The sequence below is a fragment of the Elgaria multicarinata genome, chromosome 2 (assembly GCF_023053635.1).
Source record: "Elgaria multicarinata webbii isolate HBS135686 ecotype San Diego chromosome 2, rElgMul1.1.pri, whole genome shotgun sequence".
In the NCBI taxonomy this organism is placed as follows: Eukaryota; Metazoa; Chordata; class Lepidosauria; order Squamata; family Anguidae; genus Elgaria; species Elgaria multicarinata.
Window position 1 is genome coordinate 68,530,575 of NC_086172.1, and position 17,099 is coordinate 68,547,673.

A 17,099-nucleotide genomic window follows, 5' to 3' on the forward strand; every position below is an offset into this window, starting at 1 on the left:
ATATTGGAATTTATGTCAGTTGACAAATGCAGCAACAAAACACATCTGCTTCCTTGTTTTCATAAAATTAGAGAAACTAATACATATCCTTTCCAAACTAAACACACTGCAAGTGACATAAACTCTAGATCACACCCTGTATTTGTCGTTAATTGTTATTTTAAGTAACAAATCTCTCTCTCTCCTATAACCAGCATTTGACCCATGGTGTGACTTGGGTTTGTATTTTAAAAGCAAACAAAATATCTAAACAAAATTAGAGACATATGACTACACAATACTAAAAAGATCACTTTTAAACAATCTCCACATCATTTCTATATCTTGAAACATTGGCTTGGATCCTAAGAAGTGCTCATAGGAGGTTGGTGAAAAGGGATTTTTTCCCCTCCCCATTCTCTCTATGCCCCTAAACCTCTCTTAAGGGCTGAGATATCCTCTTGAACGAGCACCCAAAATCCATTGGAAGCAACTTCAGTGAGTGGTACTCCCATTCAAGGAAGATGCCTGTTTTTGTTTTTGAAAGGTATTTTATTGAGATTTATGCTTTGATAAGTTTATTAGCTACTCTGGGACACTTCATTGCGGGATAGATAACAGTTCACAGAATTGCTTTGAAGACTAGATAGCTTCTTATACACACTCTGAGGCCTACAAAGAGCTCCTGTAAGCTTAAGCATTTTCTGGCATAACACTTTTCAAGCAAAGTTGGAAAATGATCACAATGGGAGAAATATCCTGATACAAAGTTGCATGCGACATCTAAACTTTAACTCAGAAAAAAAAAGCTTGCAGTTGAAACCTTTTACGTCATTAGTGACTGGCTCACAGTCAAACTGTGCAAGCATCAAACATCCTATGAGAACTTTTCATACCATTTTAAGTTCCTCACAGAATGCAGTTCTGTTCAGGAACCAGATTATAAACAACAGTGTCCTTTTTGATTCTGAAGACAGATGACAGATCCAAGAAAGAAGTCTCACAGTGACTACTTAATCAAAAAAGTGGAAATGGGGCAGGTGGGAGAAAGAGTGTGTCAACACTGCAAGTTCTAGTTGAAAAGTCTGGATGATGTTTTTCTCAACCGCTGTTACTTATTTTATCTTATCTTGTTTTGTTTTATTTATTAAACCCCTCAAAATACATTTCTCTAAGTGTATTACAATTTTAAAAAATACCAAAAAAATCCCAATAAAAGCAAACAATATAAAACTAATAAACATGCCAACACAGCATAAAATATATTATCAGCTGAAAGAGGCAAAAATCACAACACAGGGACTAAAATACTAAAATGTCAAAAACACTAAAATATTTAAACATGCTTTAAAATACTGTAAAAGCTTGGGAGAACAGGTAAGTCTTAGCCTACTGCCAAAAAGTTAATAGTGTGAGCCCCAGGCAAGCTTCCCTTGAGAGAGCATTCCAGGGCGGGGGAGGGGGGGCATCAAGAATCTCCCCAACAAGGCCTGCTTGGCACCAACAGTGTTATCTTTTCAGCAGCAGGTCAAGACTTTTCTCTTTTCCCATGGATTTGGCAGCATATGATGAGTTTTAATTGATCCTGGATTTGTCTTACGGTATGGCTGATTGCACAAAGTTGTTTTTAGATATATGTTGTTTCTGTGTGTACTGTCTGTTCATGTGTTTTTTGGTTTTAAATTTTGTAAACTACATATTTAATGGTTTAAAAGTTGTAAACTGCTCAGAGAGCTTTGGCAATGGGGCGGTACAGAAATGTAATAAATAATAATGATAACAGATCAACACCATCATAGAACACTCACCTACTTCTGCTATTCCTTACCGAAGGCAAAACCTACATTAAACCCAAAACCCCAGCTAACTACAGACCCATAACATGCCTCCCAACACTCTACAAAATTATAACTGCCACAATCACACGGAAAATTGAAGAACATCTCACCCAACATAATATACTCACAGAAGAACAAAAAGGATGTAAAAAGAACAGCAGAGGATGCAAAGAACAGTTAATAATAGACAGTGTCATCATGAAACAAACAGAAAAACAGAGAAGAAACTTCCACACCTGCTACATAGACTATAAAAAGGCTTTTGACTCCATCCCACACAGTTGTTTGAAAAAAGTATTTGAAATATACAAAATACATCCCTCAATCCAAAACTTTCTGACAAGAATCATAGAGACATGGGGAATGACAATATACCCAACAACAGACAGGGATCATATACAGACAGAAAAAAATAAATATCAAACACAGCATATTTGAAGTTGACACATTCAGCGCTCTATGGTTCTTCCTGTGTCTCAATCCACTATCCAACACTCTTAACAACACATACGGCATCGACGTAAAATGACAAAAACAAGCAAACCACAAGATCACCTCCTGTGCATGTATGACAGCAAAGTCTACCTCAACTCTGACACAGATAAAAGGCCTCCTGCGAGTCACTGAAGAACTGATGACAGACATGAAAATGGAATTCGGGATAGGAAAATGCAGGAGGCTACTCATAGAAAGAGGGAAATGGAGAGGAGAAGAAACAGTAGAAACACTAAATAACAAAATACTACATAACATGGAAGAAAATGAAACATACAAATACTTAGGATTCCAACAAAACACGAAACTTAATCACTCCACAGTAAAAACTCAACTAAGAATGCAATATAAAACTCGCCTATCACAAATCCTAAAATCCAAACTTAACTCTAAAAACATTTTTGAAGTCATCAACATCTATGCAATACCCATCCTCACATACTCATTCGGAATCATACACTGAACTCAAAGAAATAAATAGACTCAATCGCACAGAACTCACAAAACACTGCAAGCTCCATCCCAACCCATACATTGAAAGAATAACAATCAGCAAGAAAGAAGAATGAAGAGGTCTGCTGGACATGAACACAATCCATGCTACACAGATAAAATCACTCAGAGAATTCTTCCACACTAAAAACACGCCTATTCATAAAGCCATAGTTAAAGCAAATTAAAACTACACCCACTCAACCTAGCACTACAAAACAAAGACCAAACACAACCACTCTCACTCGCAGAGAAAAAAGAAAAATTGGTGCGAAAAGCACTCCATGAGAAGCACTACAACATAATACAGAACCTGCAAATAAACAAAGAACAATTGTACGAATGGCTCAAGAAGGGTGAGCTATTTTCAGAAACAGAAGGATTCCTAATAGCTATATAGGATCAAGTTATAGCAACCAAGAACTACTAAAAAATACATTAGAAAAGATAACAATGTAACAACAGACCTATGCAGGAAATGCCACCAATTTTAAGGAATAATAAACCATTTAACAGGAGGATGTATAATTCTGGCAGGAATGGACTATTTGGACAGACACAATACAGCTGCAAAAATAATTCACCAACAACTGGCCATCAAATTCAGTCTTATCAAACAACCAACACCATACTATACATACTCACCCAAACTAATCTTGGAAAATGCAGATCATAAAATATACTGGGACCGAACAGTTCATACTGACAAAACAATACTTGCAACCTACCAGACATAATGGTCATAGACAAAAAAGAAAAACACACATACCTCATCAACATAGCAATACCGAATGACAAAAATGTTGTTGAAAACGAAGAGGAAAAGAGAGAAAAATACACATCACTGGCCATGGAAGTCAAAGAACTATGGCAACAGGAAAAGGTAACAATTATTCCGTTAGTCACATCAGTCACCAGCATCACATCACATCCACACCAACATCCCGAAAGCAGTCATAATTAAAACATGCTCAATTGTCAGGAAATTCCAGAATCTGTAAAAGACAGCATGACCTGGCAAAGCCCATCATGTTCATCTAGAAAAACCGCCATGAGTGAGAAAGAGATAATAATGACCTCTCTCATGTTGTCACACTCTAAGCCTCAGAATGAGTGAACACTTCACGAAGGACAACGTATAGACAGTTTACTCATCAGAGGCACATTCAGGTTCTGAGTGCCCAATCCATGTACAAAGGGAGAGGCGGGTAAGAAATAAATAAATAATAATAATAATAGTAATAATTATATTATGTACAGCTTCATAGCTCTACCTTTCCTTTTCATCAAACCCAGGTGAGGCAGTGGCTGTTCTGAACCAGTGCCTGGGCATGGTAATGGACTGGATGAGGGCTAACAAACTGAGACTCAATCCAGACAAGATGGAGGTACTGTTAGCGGGTGGTTCATCTGTCTGGCGAGGTGATGTTTGCCCTGTCCTGGATGGGGTTGCACTCTCCCTAAAGGATCGGGTCCATAGTCTGGGGGTGCTCTTGGATCCAGAACTGTCACTTGAGGAACAGGTGAACTCAGTGGCAAAGAGCACCTTTTATCAGCTTAGGCTGATATACCAACTGCACCCTTATCTGGACGGAGATAGCCTAGCTACAGTTATCCATGCTCTGATAACCTCTCATTTGGATTACTGCAATGCGTTATACGTGGGGCTGCCTTTGAAAACGGTCCGGAAACTTCAACTGGTTCAAAACAGGGCAGCACGGTTACTATCAGGGACTGGCCGACGAGACCACATCATGCCAGTCCTTTTCCAGCTTCATTGGCTGCCAGTCCAGGTCCGGGCCCAATTCAAAGTGCTGATATTAACATTAAAAGCCCTAAACGGCTTGGGGCCAGGCTATCTGAAGGAATGCCTCCTCCCGTATGTACCTGCATCAGGGGTCCTTCTCCGTGAGCCCCTGCCAAAGGAAGTGAGGCAGGTGGCTACCAGGAGGAGGGTCTTCTCTGCTATGGCACCCAGGCCATGGAATGAGCTCCCTAAGGAGGTTCGCTTGGCACCTACATTATATGCTTTTAGACGCCAGGTGAAGATCTTTTTATTCTCCCAGCATTTTAACAGTCTATAAATAAATTTTAACTTGGTATTTTAAATTTGTAATTTTGCATTGCTGCTGTTTTTATCTGGTTGAGCTTTTATATTGTATTTTATATTATGGTTTTATACTGTTGTTTTATACTTTGAATAGTTTTAATTTTTTGTGAATTTTTGAGAGCTCTGGCTATTGGGCAGTATAGAAATGTAATAAATAAATTAATTAATAGATCAAAACCAGCTCTCTGAATTGGGCCTGGAAACAAATTGGGAATCAATGAGGCAAAAGAGGACCAGTATAATATGACTATAATGCCTAGTCCCCATTAGAATTCTTGTAGGTATATTTTGTATTAGCTGAACTTTCCAGACCATCTTCAAAGACAGGCCCCAATATAACACATTACAATAATCCAAATGAGAGGTGATCAGGGTGTGAATCACTGCAGACAGACAATCTAAGTCCAGTTAGGGTTATGGCTGAAATACCATCAAAGCTAGTAAAAAGTGCCAGAGAGGTCACTTAAGCTTCTAATGACAGTAATGGATCTAGGACCTTCCCCAAGCTATGCACCTGATTTTTCAGGGTCTGTGTAGGTGTTAAACAGTACATGGGACAATATGGAACCTTGAAAGCAGAAAACCACCAGGATCACCTTCTGAAAACATCTATCCAGGTAAGAACAGCTGCTCCAGAAGCATACTCACAGCTTATGAGTCATGAGTGGTGCCCAATCACTCCTGCTTGGCTACTCCTGTGTAAGTGAGAGTGGCTATACATACCATGGACCCACCATCCATAGTTTGTTTATTGCAACATCCAAATCAGGGATTATGGCTTGTCTCTTTCTAAATAAGCCAAAATTATAAGCCATAGTTGGTTGTTCGCTTATAGCTCTGGCTTACTTTAAGAGAAACAAGCCAGAATCTCTGCTTTGGATGTCATGATATACAAACCATGAACAGAAGGTCCAGGGTTTATTTAGCTGCTCCCAGTTCCAGTAGGAGCCAAACAGGAGCACTCAGGCAACATGCACCAGCACACTGTCCATCACCTATAAGCCAGGATTTTCTGGAACTCTGGCTTATTTTTGTACCCAAACACAACCATAGCAAATTATCTTTATCAAAACTAATTTTACTGATTCTGCTCATGGCTGATACTACAGCCATATAGTTTCAATTACTACCAGTCACATTTTGCCTAAGTTGTAAAAGAAGTTATTTAAGTAACTTTTTAATGCTTAAGGTGCATTATTTATATGTCTGTATTAGGAGATTCTAGAAATATGTAACACATTCACAAGCACTGGTGCTTGTTCTGTTCATCAATGAAAATCATCAGCCCCTTGGGTATATTAATGCTAGTGGAGATCTGCAATGTAGAAAACATACAATAAGCCTGTTGAAACATTCATTCCTAGACTGCAAATTACTGCAAGTTTTGTACATTCTTTTCATTATTCCAGAAACCAAGTTTCTTTGCATGGAGGATGGAGACAGAATAAAACAGTTTGAATCTACAGACCAAAACGCTAGATTCAGAACAGCTTTTATTGTTTTCAATAAAACCTATCTTTCTGAGTCTTTAAATTTTAATATCCTGTTTCTCAGCCTCAGTATACACCAATAAATTATCACTTACTTATTCAATCTGACATACCATGAGCATGTCCAAAAATATAATATCTCTCTTTATCTCTCCCCCTCCAGAAGTAAATAATCCCTTAGAGAAAGCAGGATGATACAATTAGTAGTGCATTGAATTTTGGAAACAAGTCTTTATTGCTTATCTGGCAAAGTTATTCCACCTCTATTTTAATTTTTCTATCCCATAATTTTGACAATTTGCCACTGTAAACAACTCAGGCTGTGATCAATGGCTGGAAAGGATATGTTCCTTGAAGCTTTCTTGAAATTATCATCTCCATCAAAATACCCTTACAGTTTCAACCTGCAACTGCTACTAAAGTTTCTCTAAACACAAAGTCAAACACATATTTCCTCTACAGCAACAGTAGGTAACTTTTAAGGCCCATGGGCACGTTTGGCAATTTGAGAAACTGTCTTGGGCACTCAGTGCATTATGGCTGTCATAGGAGGCATGGCAAAGGACAAGTAACCTGCCCAAAAGACTGAATACAAGGCAAAGGTGTGGTCCGATCCCCAAGTTGTTTGAACCCACAGTTTTCAGCACCAATGGAAACTTATTTCACAGCATGCCTGCTTCTGGTAAGAAAATGTGTTAAAAGCGGAGGTAGGGCACCTTGGCTGCCTACACGGATCCAAAAGTTTGTTGACACTGTTAAAATGCAGAGTTTGTTTCCTTAGGACTGCCCCACCACTACCAACAGTATATGTAGGACAAACACCCCCTATATACATCAATAAAAAAATCCAGGATGGTATCACCACCCTCTCAATATAGGTTTCATGGTGGATTCAAACAATCAATATATTTTTCTTTCAGTTCAATCATTTAACGTTTGAGCAAACAAATCAGATCTGAAATTGAATTCAGAAAGTTATCACCCCAGAACAACTGATTATGTGAACAGAAGCTAAATCAGGCATACAGGGGAAGTCTGAAATCAGGATCTGGAGCAGGTTTGTAAAACCTGATTAAGAGGAACTTAGTATTAACTGTGGCTATTAGAAGTATAGACGTTAGAGAGGTATGCCTGCCGCCTGCTTTGTTCCTTAAAGTCAGAGAAGTGGGAAAGGCACCATGAATAAAAGAGGAAAACTCCAGTGCTCAAAAAAAGAGAAGAGGAATTTATTGTGTTCAACGCATTTCAGAGATGTCTCCTTCAGGAGCTATAAATCAAACAAAACAATAAATAAATATGAAAGTAAGAATAGTAACACCCTCATCCTTTTTACAAAGTTCAAGGAGCTTTTCTACATTAGAATTCCATATTAAAAAAAAATTTAAAATTAAATTCCCACTTTAACATAACATACAAAATTCCCATGTTTTTACTTCTAATTGATTAAGACAGTAGTAAGAACAATGTCACTTTATATTTGCATAGCCTTTAACAAATCCACTCCTTACACAAATCATTGTCCTCCCAATCCCCACAAACATGAACCAACCTGTATACAGTTATTCAATTCCTTCTTTAAGGTGCTTATATACACAGTTTTTCAGAGGATTTAACTCTTATACCAGATGCAAACCTGAGATGTCTCTTATATATCCCAGGTGTTTTTTAAACTTAGACTACACCCCAATAAAGCTCAGGCACTGATCCTGCTATCAGTCAGCATTTGATACATGTGTTATCAATTGGTGTTGAATACACACTGCATTCTTTATGTTAGCCCAAAAGAGTCTAAGTCCTCATTAAGTCCAGTTGTCCACATACTTTTTAAAGAGATAATCCAAAATAATTCTCTTTTGCTCAGTAATTTATCATTCCCATTCACCTTTAAAATAGCCCCATAGATAAAATCATTGGGTTTATTTTGTTCTTCGCTAAAATGCTTGACCATTGGAGCTCTCACCCTTTGATGTCTTAAGTTGCATAGGTGCTCTCCTAAGTTTTAAAGGTTGTCAATGTAGAACTTCTTACAAGGGCATGAGATGGCATGAATTACTCTTGAAGAGTTACAATTTAGAAAATCAGTAATTAGGATATGATTTCTGGTGCTTGGATTGAAAAGGGATGTTTTCTTTTTAGTTTCCTTACAATACCTGCAGTGGCCACATGGATGATGTCCTTTTGGCTTTGATGTTTTAAAAACTGTTGGTTGTGCATACTTATTTGTGTTCCATGTGTAGTCCGTGTGCACTAACCAGTCCTTGACTTTTTTTGCTCTTTTAAATGTTAAGTGCCAAAAATAAAAGTAAATCTATATTTTTGCTTAGATACACATTTTATCCTTTTCCGGCTCTCCAATCAGCAAAATGGCCACCTTCAGTGCCATTTTTGGTAGAAAGATGGTATATAAATCAAATAAATAAATGCAAATGACCCCATAGTTCTCAATTTGTGAGGGTGACTATTAATTTAATGGGATTAATCATTGAAATAATTTATTCATTCACTGAAGTCACAAATAAATGAAATCTATGCAACTGAGCCTCAGCTAAGTCTTTGGAATGCAACTTCAATGTTCTCATTGGCTATTCAGTCTGCAATCCTCTACTTAACTCGGAATAAGCCTCGTTGAATATACTGGGGCTAATATGTATAGTATGGCTCTGCCATTTTTTAATGTACTTGGTCAACTATAGGACTTTAATGTCCTGGTTTACTTAATTATTATATCTAGTATTTGTTATGTTACAATTTGAAAGCTCCTAATGCACTCTCTTCAGCCCAAAGACTATCTCCTGCAGGACTGCAGCAGTGATAAGAATTCTAAGAATGTAAATGTATGCATATATATAAGGTTCTATATTCCATGCAAACTTTGATTCCCAGGCAGTCTAGGGAATGGAACTGATTTTGCTTCCATATTCTGGTACTTGGGAAGTGACACATGCTTCAGCCCTCAGGTTGGTAATTGTGGGAGCCCAATATTCCTAATGACCGCAAGTTCAAAATCAGTAACAATGAGCATTATGCAGGGAGTTTCTATTTTCATTGCAGAATTGTGATGGTGTAATCCTGAATGGTTTCTACCATTTTACAACTCCCACTGAATTACTCACTGGTTTACCCCAAGATGAACAGAAGTAATATGATATTTCTCCCATGCCAGCAAGTTTCATATCAATAAATTACAACATGTTTCTCACTTTTACAAAACAGTCTCTTCTGGATGTTGAGTCAGACTGAACCTCAAACATTGCAAAAGAAAAACATGCTCCAAAATAAAACAGGATTTCTTTTATGGCTGTTAACAGTTTTGAAATGCTAGTTAAAGAGATGCTAGTTAAAAGTTTAAGAAAAACATGCACAATTACTTTATAACACTTCAGACATTAGCTGCACCCTCCCCTGAACATACATCTCTATGAACACCTTTATAAACAGTGAGTCCTTGTGCTCAGATGCTTTCTTCCCTACTTCCCTAACTACACACAGAATATTCAACTGGGGTGATAATAAACAAAAATACCTCGTATTTATAGGGCTTGATCCAGGATCTACCTTCCTCCAAAGAAAGGACCTTCTGCAAGAGGAAGGGATCTTCTCACAGAAGGTCCCTCTATCCAATTTTGGGGACTGCACACACCACAAGTCACCCCATTCAGCAGGGCCTCCTGACTCTCTGTGTAGCATTTTTAGGGGACTGGAGAGGGTGCTGTGGAAAGGAGGGGGTAGCCTTGTCCACTTCAACACTGTAGTTGACCCAGATTAAATGTGTATCCAACCCAGATAGTCTGAGAGTTCAAAGCACTTCTCATAAATTCTCTCAGTAATCCATAGTATCCCCCTATTAGGTAGGCCTATATTATTATCACCAGAATACAGCTGAGCAATTGATACATACATAATGCCACTTAATTGGCTATGTGCTGACTAGGGCTGATGGGATTTGCAGTCCATCAATATCTGGAGTGCCACAGGTTCCACACCTTTGCTTTAGATGCCAGAATTAATCCTTCTTCCAACTAGTTTCTTCTCTTATTGTCCAGAGCTATTTTGTACACTGAGCTTCATGATATTTAAGTTTAACGTACTACACTTTTCCCCAGAGAGCTGACTTTAAAGTGTGTTTAGCACTCCTGTACAAAAAACAAAGCTTTTGATTATCCCTATTTGTTAACATGATTGCTCTAAAATTAACAGATTGTAGCCAAATTGAATGTTCTTTGTTTACCAAATATCCAGTACTTCTAACTGCTTAATTTTAATTTCTCGCATTGCCTCACTAACTAGCTTAGTTTAAATTGCAGTTAAAAGTGGATAGGATTAATGGGTTCTGTGCTGGAAGAAGTAATAACAAAATTATGTCTTTGTTCCCACTTTTATTTACATTAAGAAACCTAGAATTCCATGAATTTCAAAAAGCATGATGCTAAAATGTTATTCTTAAGAGAACAACGATCATTAGTTCAGTGCAATTTCATTTCCTAATTGATACTTGTAAAGAAAAGTTTAACAACAGAGTCTAACAGTAATGTAGTAATCTTTCCTTACAATTCACTTAAATGTACGCAACTGACATTGAATTCCATAGGAATTTTACCATTGATTTCAATTAAAGGAAGAGTGCACCTATGGTGTTTTCTTGTTTCTACAAAAATATATAATCTGGATCAGCACAGTGATACAGATTTTTTTTTTTTTACTGTTGCAGCCTATAAATACAACATAAAGTCACAAAACCAGGATGTCAAGTTATGTTTATCAGGGAAGAGACACCAATACTTAACATTTAATTGTTTCTTTAATCACTTAATAAGAAACTTTCAATTTCATTTTCTTCAAGATTTGCTAAATTAAGGATGTATTCTACAAAATTTGATGCAATCTATTTAGTATTATCTTCTCATCGATATAGTTATTTAACTTTACTTATTAAGGCTGTTTTCCTAGGAGGACGTTCCACTGAACTCTGAGTAAACATGTATAGGATTACACTGTAAACATGTAATTTTAAATCAAAGACCTTGAAACATTGACCTTACATGAGCCATTTAAATAATACAAATGTTAATTAAATCTCACAAAATACAGTTGGGTATTTTTAAAGAATGAAGAAGAATCTCTTGTTAAAGAGATTATGTTCTCAGCCTCTTTGCTGTCCCTGCACTTTCAGCTGAACCACTAGCATTTCACTCAGCTTTTTTAATTGAACAGCTCATGTTTTTCTTGCATTAGATAAGACAGGGCACAAATTTCTTTATTGTAATGACAACTTTCATATCCAGCCTTCAATTAAACCCTTGTGAGCTTTCGTTTCCACTGCCTGCCTGAAGAGTAACATCAGGTCATTCCTAATTATAACTGATTGCATATTGATAGAAGCCTACAAAAGTGTCATTCTACTGTTGAGCTCTAGATCACTTTGCAATTTTCCCAGCTCTCATCCTGTTATTTCTGTGCTCTAAGCTTCAAAATCCTTCTCCCACATAGCCAATTCCTCATGTTCCCTCATTATATAGGTAATACTGACACAAACTAATGGCTAGACATCCTACTATTAGTTTAAAATTTAGTTATTTGATATATCCCACCTTTTCCTCAAAAAATGGTGCACAATTAGTTCAGGGGGTTAAGTTCAGGGGGTTAACTCAATTTCCTTAAGTTCACATTTACCCATCAGTGCAGAACTGAAAGGTTCTGAACCTACACAAGTATAAAGAGTGCAATCACACATCAGTTGAATGCTGAACAAAGTAGTGCTCTACTTATGATCATACAAATTTATACATTCATTTCTGTTCCATACATAGATCCTTTCCAAACTAGCTCTTCTTTTCTCCTTATCCACCAGAAGGCAGATACACTTGTATGGTGAGACAACTGAAAGGTTTACAAGATCAGTAGTGGTATAGAGGGCATAAAGGGGAAACATTTAGGGAACAACCCACAAGAACCTTTGCAGGTTGGAGTTACCCAGTGAAGGTCACTATAACACTATAATTAACATAGAATTCATTGATGCAATATGTTGTGATGGCTACTAGCCTTGGAAGCTTTAACAAAAGGGATTACACAAAATCATGGCTAAAATCCATCAATTAGACCTAAGAAGAGAAATGAATCCTTCATGATTACTAGCAGTGTTACTCCAGAGTACTAGGAACAAACATGACTATTGCATCATGCCCCGCCTGTGAACATTCCACAGCTGGTTACTGTTGGAAAACAGAATGCTTGATTAGTTCCAGCAAGGCAATCCTTAATCTGACTTTTTTAACAAATACATTCATATGTATCTACCTACATCGGATGTACTGGTCCTGAATCTACTACTATATTACAGCACAATCAATACTTCTGTTGAATACCAAAAAACATACTACTGTAACTATATAACTAACAAGTTCACTTTTGGTCCCTTTGTACAAACAATTCATTCCAGATTGTGATTAGAGTGAAGAGAAAACCAAAAAATGTGATTAGAGTGAAGAGAAAACCAAAAAATGTTGAGAAGCTTTTATGTAGCATCCTATGGAAAGGAGATAAAGAAGAGGTGATGTAGCCCTGCATCCGTGCTCTGGCTGATTAAACTATCTACATAGAAGACCAGATAATTCTATCAGCCAGGACAGAATGTAGCTGCAGAATCTTTCACAATAGTGAAGCATTCTGAGTAGGCCTTATCCATCTTTCAGAACTACTTAGAATACTTTCAGCATTCATTTGCAAGGGAACATATTCACACTCTCCAGAACAATGAGCATTTCCAGTGCAAAAGGCAAACTAGAAACTTAGCATGAAGGCATCTGAGCATTGCAACACTCACCCCACTTGTCCAAGTGGTGGGAATGGAGGCAGTGTTTAACCAAGTTTGGGTTCCTTTGGAAGGAGGTGACTGGAGGTTCATAGTGTTTGGTAATATTTGAGTTTATTTACAAATATACAGGCTGAGCAAAGGTGCAGCCACAACTTAAACATTCCAACAGACAGCCAAAGTCCACTGTTCCCACATCAGATCTCTAGAGAATATACTATTAGCTCACAGAGCCCAAGCTCACCTGTTTCTCTGAGCCTTCCTAGAAATATAATTCTGATACACTTAAAATTATCTGCTGCTGAAATGAACTCTTAAAAACATTGTACAAAGTAAAACCCTGTTCTAATCAAGCAGGAGAGTCAACCTGTATAGGACTCTCTTGATCACCTTTACCTCAGAAACAAGGCTGAAGACCTATGCTATTGCTAAGGAACTATTCACCACCCCAGAGACAAGGGCCAAACATGGGGCTAGTACCCTTACTCCATTGTTAGGCCCCTTAACCCCCTGAACTAATTTGAGCCTCAAAGAACCGGGCTTTAACATCTGTGCTCTACTTTTACATAGCATAAAAATATGACCATTGGAGACACTGCCCACAATCTAAAGGGCTACTGTAGGCACAAGTAAAGGTTTATATGCTCCCAGAAAAAAACTCTTACATCATTTTTTGTCTTGGATCTTAGAGAGAAGCCCAGGTAGTTTATTTTTAAACATATAATCTACCAACAAACATGTGTTGTGGATAGTATACTTCTTTAAATATATTTTCTCCCATATTATCATACCATAATTTTTCATTTGTACATTGCCTCGAGCACTCATAGAGCAAAGGAACAATCCAAAAAATATTCTAAGGACACAATCATATGGGTTGCACTTTCGTGAGATGGAAGCCTCTGAACTTGGAGGCTTCCATGTATCCAATGTCTGTGAGCTGCTGCTGGCAGGACAGGAGGATGGAGGCAATTTTTGCCTCTCCGTCCTCCATATTCTTTTTCCCCCACTCTAGATGGGCCTCTGAGTTCATCTGAGAGAGTTCAATGGCAAGGGCAAGACTGAGACTGGAGAGGCCATAAGCTTCCTCATATCTTGGCCTCTCCCCTCCCCACAGCCAGAACACCTAATTTTCCTTCCCTCCAAGGCCACATTTGTGACCTCAGGAAGAAGCCAGAATAGTTGTATCTGTACTGGATGTGAAGGGAAGAGATGGTTTTCTGAAGCTCCCCTTCTAAGGTCATAGCAGCATCTACGACCTCAGAAAGGGGATCTGAAGAATCCTATGGTCCCTGGAATGCTCTCCCATAGCATTGCTTTCTCAATAATTGTCATAACAAATAAGCAAATTACTTTTGTTTAGCACAAAGAATTTTGAGCTAACCGAATATTATTGTGGTTGGGAAAGATTTGCACCCGTCAAAATGCATTTCTTACTAAATATTCATTTTTAATATATATTCCTCCTCTTTAAAAATGGCAAAATATGCCTGGGCCAGCATCAAATGTCAGCACTATTGGGCAGTTGCCAAGGCTCAGTACCTCAGGAAGGCTTCCCAACCTCAAGCCATACTAGCTGTCACTGAGAACTGTTGAAAGATTGAGCATCCCTTGGGTGGGTCAAGTCCTCTCCTTTGTGCAACACGTTCTCCCTGCCTCCTTCCCCAAACCAGGCAAGTACAGGCTTCAACAATTTTACTCACCCAGGCGAGGGTGGCACCTTTGGCAAGCATAACCTGCAGCCGTTTTTCATCCCAACCTTGAAGCTGCAGAAGCAGACAAAGGTTGCTTCCTTGTTCATCAATCCCTGCCACCTACCCAGCAGCAAAGTTGGGAGGAAGACTGGGGGTTGTTTGGCCAAGTAGTCTGGAGAGCCTTGGTCATGTACAGCCATACTAGTAAAACAAACAAACCCAACCAGGCTTTCCTTCCTTGAATTAGGAAAGATGGGTGGGTGGGAGGAATTGAATGCCATGGCTAGAAGGCACTCAGTGCAACTTCAAACAATGGTACCCAACCAGCTACTCTTTCTACTGGTCATTCCTGGAAACGGGGGGTGGGGGGGGGAGAGTGCTGATGTACCACTGCTGTGAACGTATCACCATACAGAAGCAGCACCCAATCCAGTACACTACCCATTGGCTCTTCCCTTAGGAAAGGCCAGAGGGGTGTTGAGTACTACCATCAGAAGGCAATCAGAACACCTTCTAGGTTCTCAACCTAATATGCCCCCCCTCTAGAGAGATAAATGAAAGGGCTTGCCAGGAGAGGAAGATGCTGGCAACTACAATTTTTGGGTTTGTCAGCAAGACCAGGCAAAAGTTATAACTTTTGACTGGACTTGTCCCTGGGCAAGTAAGTAGCACTTGAAAGGAGCAGCCAGCTCCTCCCACTTGCCTGCCCTTTCCTGCTAGGTGGTAGTGGGGATTAGTTCAACTAGTCCCCACTAATCCCCAGAGGCAGCAGACAGGCAAGAGGAGGTGGCTGTTCCTCAGGTGGGCAAAACGCAATGGCAAGAGGTGACCACTGCCTCAATTCACTCCTTCCTTTAAGCTGCATGGAGGATTAGGTTCTGCTCCTTCCAGCCGCTAAACTTCTGTTTCCCCCTCTTGATGTGGCAAGAGAGGATTTTGTCCACTGCACCGAATCTCAACTGCCACACTGTCCAGAGAGCAAGCAGAGAGGCCAGAAGCCACTCCTTGTAGCCTCCTCCACGGCATGGTTACCCAATTGGGTGAACGGCAGAGACAGTTGCAAAGAGCAACCATTGCCTTGTCTCATATGCCCCATCCCTCCTAAAGGGCACGTTGCCTAAGGCCCAGCAAAACCTGTTGACAAACCCTCAGTAACATCAGCAATTTTTAAAACACACACACACACACAAATTAGGTGAGGTAGTAGGTCTATACAATAAACAATTCACTAAAGCAAGTAGTTATAACATAATGGCTCGTTCTAGAAATGTTTTTCATGTGGGAAACGTGTAACATGCAAGTGGGTGGAACAGGAGGAAGCGACAGGCTTGAGTCCCTCTACCTCCCTACCTCACAGGGTTGTTGTGCGTTTCATTTTAACAAAGCACCGCCGCCACTACGTGGGAAAAGAACATTTCCCCACATCGCGGGGAACAGAAGCAGGAGACCCCTGGCACAGCGCCTTCTTCCTCCCCGTTCCCCCCGTTCTTACCCTTCTTGTCCATGAGCCACATGAAGGCGAAGCAGGGCACGAAGCCGATGGGTCCCCAGAAGACGAGTAGGGCGATATCCAAACCGGAGAAGGCGAAGGCCTGGCGGGCCGAGTTCTGGATGGGGCCCCAAGTGTTCCACACCAGGCCCTGCACGAAGGCCAGCAGCGAGAAGAGCAGCAGCACCAGCCAGCGCCGGCCGTAGACGCGGCCCGGCGTGGGCGAGAGGCTCGGCGAAGGCCTTGCCGGAGGCAGACCTCGGCCCCGGGGCGCCACCCGCGCTGCCACCCCTGCCGCCGCCCTCCTCGTCTGGCCATGATGAGGATACTGCCGGGGCACCGCGGGAGGCAGCGGCGGCGGCTGTTGCAGGAGGGGTTCCCGCTCTTCGGGGCTGCTCCAGTCTGAGCCCATCGCCGGGAAGACGGCGGGAAGGGAGTCCCACCTGCCCAGCCGGCCGGTGTCCTAACGTAACCCAATAGCAGTCGTAGGCAGTAGCGGCGTAGGCAGAAGGCAGCCCAGGCATAGGACCTGCCCAGCCGCATGCGCGCTTCTGCCGGGCGGGCCTCGCCCGCCGCCAGAGCTCCTGGCAACTTCGGGCAGCTCGTAGAGACAGGAAAAGGATAGAGGGGCTAATGACTATGGTCTAGAGACGAACGCGCCTGGTTTCTTTGGGGCGCTACATTCGTTTTCGAGGCAAAAG

General features: G+C 40.1%; 1 protein-coding gene across 1 annotated transcript in view; it reads right to left on the reverse strand.

The window, feature by feature from the left end:
• Positions 1-16,918, reverse strand: part of SLC49A4 (solute carrier family 49 member 4) — a 99,117-nt gene extending 82,199 nt beyond the window's left edge. The window contains exon 1 of the mRNA XM_063116680.1: positions 16,402-16,918. Within this exon, the coding sequence (XP_062972750.1) occupies positions 16,402-16,810 (409 nt within the window). The 5' untranslated portion in view covers positions 16,811-16,918. The remainder of the gene's footprint in view (positions 1-16,401) is intronic.
• Between the last annotated feature and the right edge of the window lie 181 nt (positions 16,919-17,099).